At 61.7% G+C, this 1,306-nt stretch overlaps 1 protein-coding gene across 1 annotated transcript in view; it reads left to right on the plus strand.

Annotated features, from left to right (window-relative positions):
* LOC125482525 (immunoglobulin superfamily member 1-like) overlaps positions 1 to 1,306 on the plus strand; it is a 6,174-nt gene that overhangs the window by 2,832 nt on the left and 2,036 nt on the right. Inside the window, exon 4 of the mRNA XM_048594612.1 lies at positions 539 to 841. Within this exon, the coding sequence (XP_048450569.1) occupies positions 539 to 841 (303 nt within the window). The remainder of the gene's footprint in view (positions 1 to 538; positions 842 to 1,306) is intronic.

Genomic DNA, 1,306 nt, shown 5'->3' on the forward strand with positions numbered 1-1,306 from the left:
CCAGGCTGCCTCCCAGAGAGAGTTTGGGGGCTTTTCCTTTCCCGTCTGTGGCAATAGGGGTGTGAGGGGAGTGGGGGGCATCTGGAATGTGTGTACGGTCTATAGAATCCATACCCGGAGAGGCGCGGACAATGTAGATATCCTTCAATTCCAGCCCCCGTCTCCCACTCTGCGGGAGGAGAGTCCGAAACCAGGGGACGTGGGTGGAAGGGGAGAGGGGTGAGGGTCTGGAAATGTTTGGGGGGTTGGTGGGGTGGGTGTGGGGGTGGTTCACACGTTTTGTTGAGGAGCCGCGGGCTTGCGTCCGGAAACGGGGCGAGGGCGAGTGACTGGAGAGACGTTCGGATGGGTAGTGGAGGGGGTTTGGGAGGTTGGGAGAGGTGCGGAGGGATTGGGAGGGGCGCGCCAGGCGCATTTATGTTTGGTTGGGGGGCAGCAGGGACGGGTTTGGGCCGAACGGTGTGCCAGGGAGGGCTCGGAGGTAAGGGGGGGTTTTTTTTCCTTCTTCCGCCAATGCGATTCCTTTCCGTCTGCGCAGAGACGTTGCAGAAGCCCAGCATCACGCAGCTTCGAGAGTCGGGGCAGTACCTGGAGGGCCAATCGGCCGTGATAGGCTGCACGGCTCCCAGCGTCTACAGCGGGATCACTTTCTCCCTCCGCAAGCTGGGCAGCCAGGACGTCGTCGTCTCCCTGGGGCCCACGTCCAACTCCTCTGGCCTCCTGACCATCCCCAGGCTCGGCGCCCAGGACCAGGGTTCCTACATCTGCAGCTACTGGGCCCTGGTCTCGGGGAGGTCCTACTCGTCCGAGAACAGCGACCCCGTTAACATCACGCTGGCACGTAAGTGGGCACGTGCCCCCCCCCCCCCCCCCCCCCCACCCCCCCCCCCCCGTCTCTCTTGGCATTTCGTCGCGTTTAAAAGGGGGGCTAGGAGGCGGCGTGAGGGGCCAAATGGCCCGCTCTGTATGGCTTTGGTCAGAAAACTCCTCCCTCCCCCTGGGACTGAGGTAGAATTTGACCATCGCCCACCCACCTCCCCATTGACGTTGGATGGTGTAACCATAACTGAATCCCCCAACACCCCCCTCCCCAATCTCAACATCATGGGGGTGACCCATTGAGAGAGAATCTAACCATCCCCCCCCCCCCATTAACCAATGGGGCTACCCCAACAGCTATGAAGGGGGTTACCATCGACAAAGGGGGGGGGGGATGGTTCGATTCTCTCTCAATGGGTCACCCCCGGGATGTTGAGATTGGGGAGGGGGGGATTGAGTGACGGTTACACCCATGGAACGCCAATGG

The sequence above is a fragment of the Rhincodon typus genome, unplaced genomic scaffold (assembly GCF_021869965.1).
Source record: "Rhincodon typus isolate 14 unplaced genomic scaffold, sRhiTyp1.1 hic_rhity00011711, whole genome shotgun sequence".
Lineage (NCBI taxonomy): Eukaryota > Metazoa > Chordata > Chondrichthyes > Orectolobiformes > Rhincodontidae > Rhincodon > Rhincodon typus.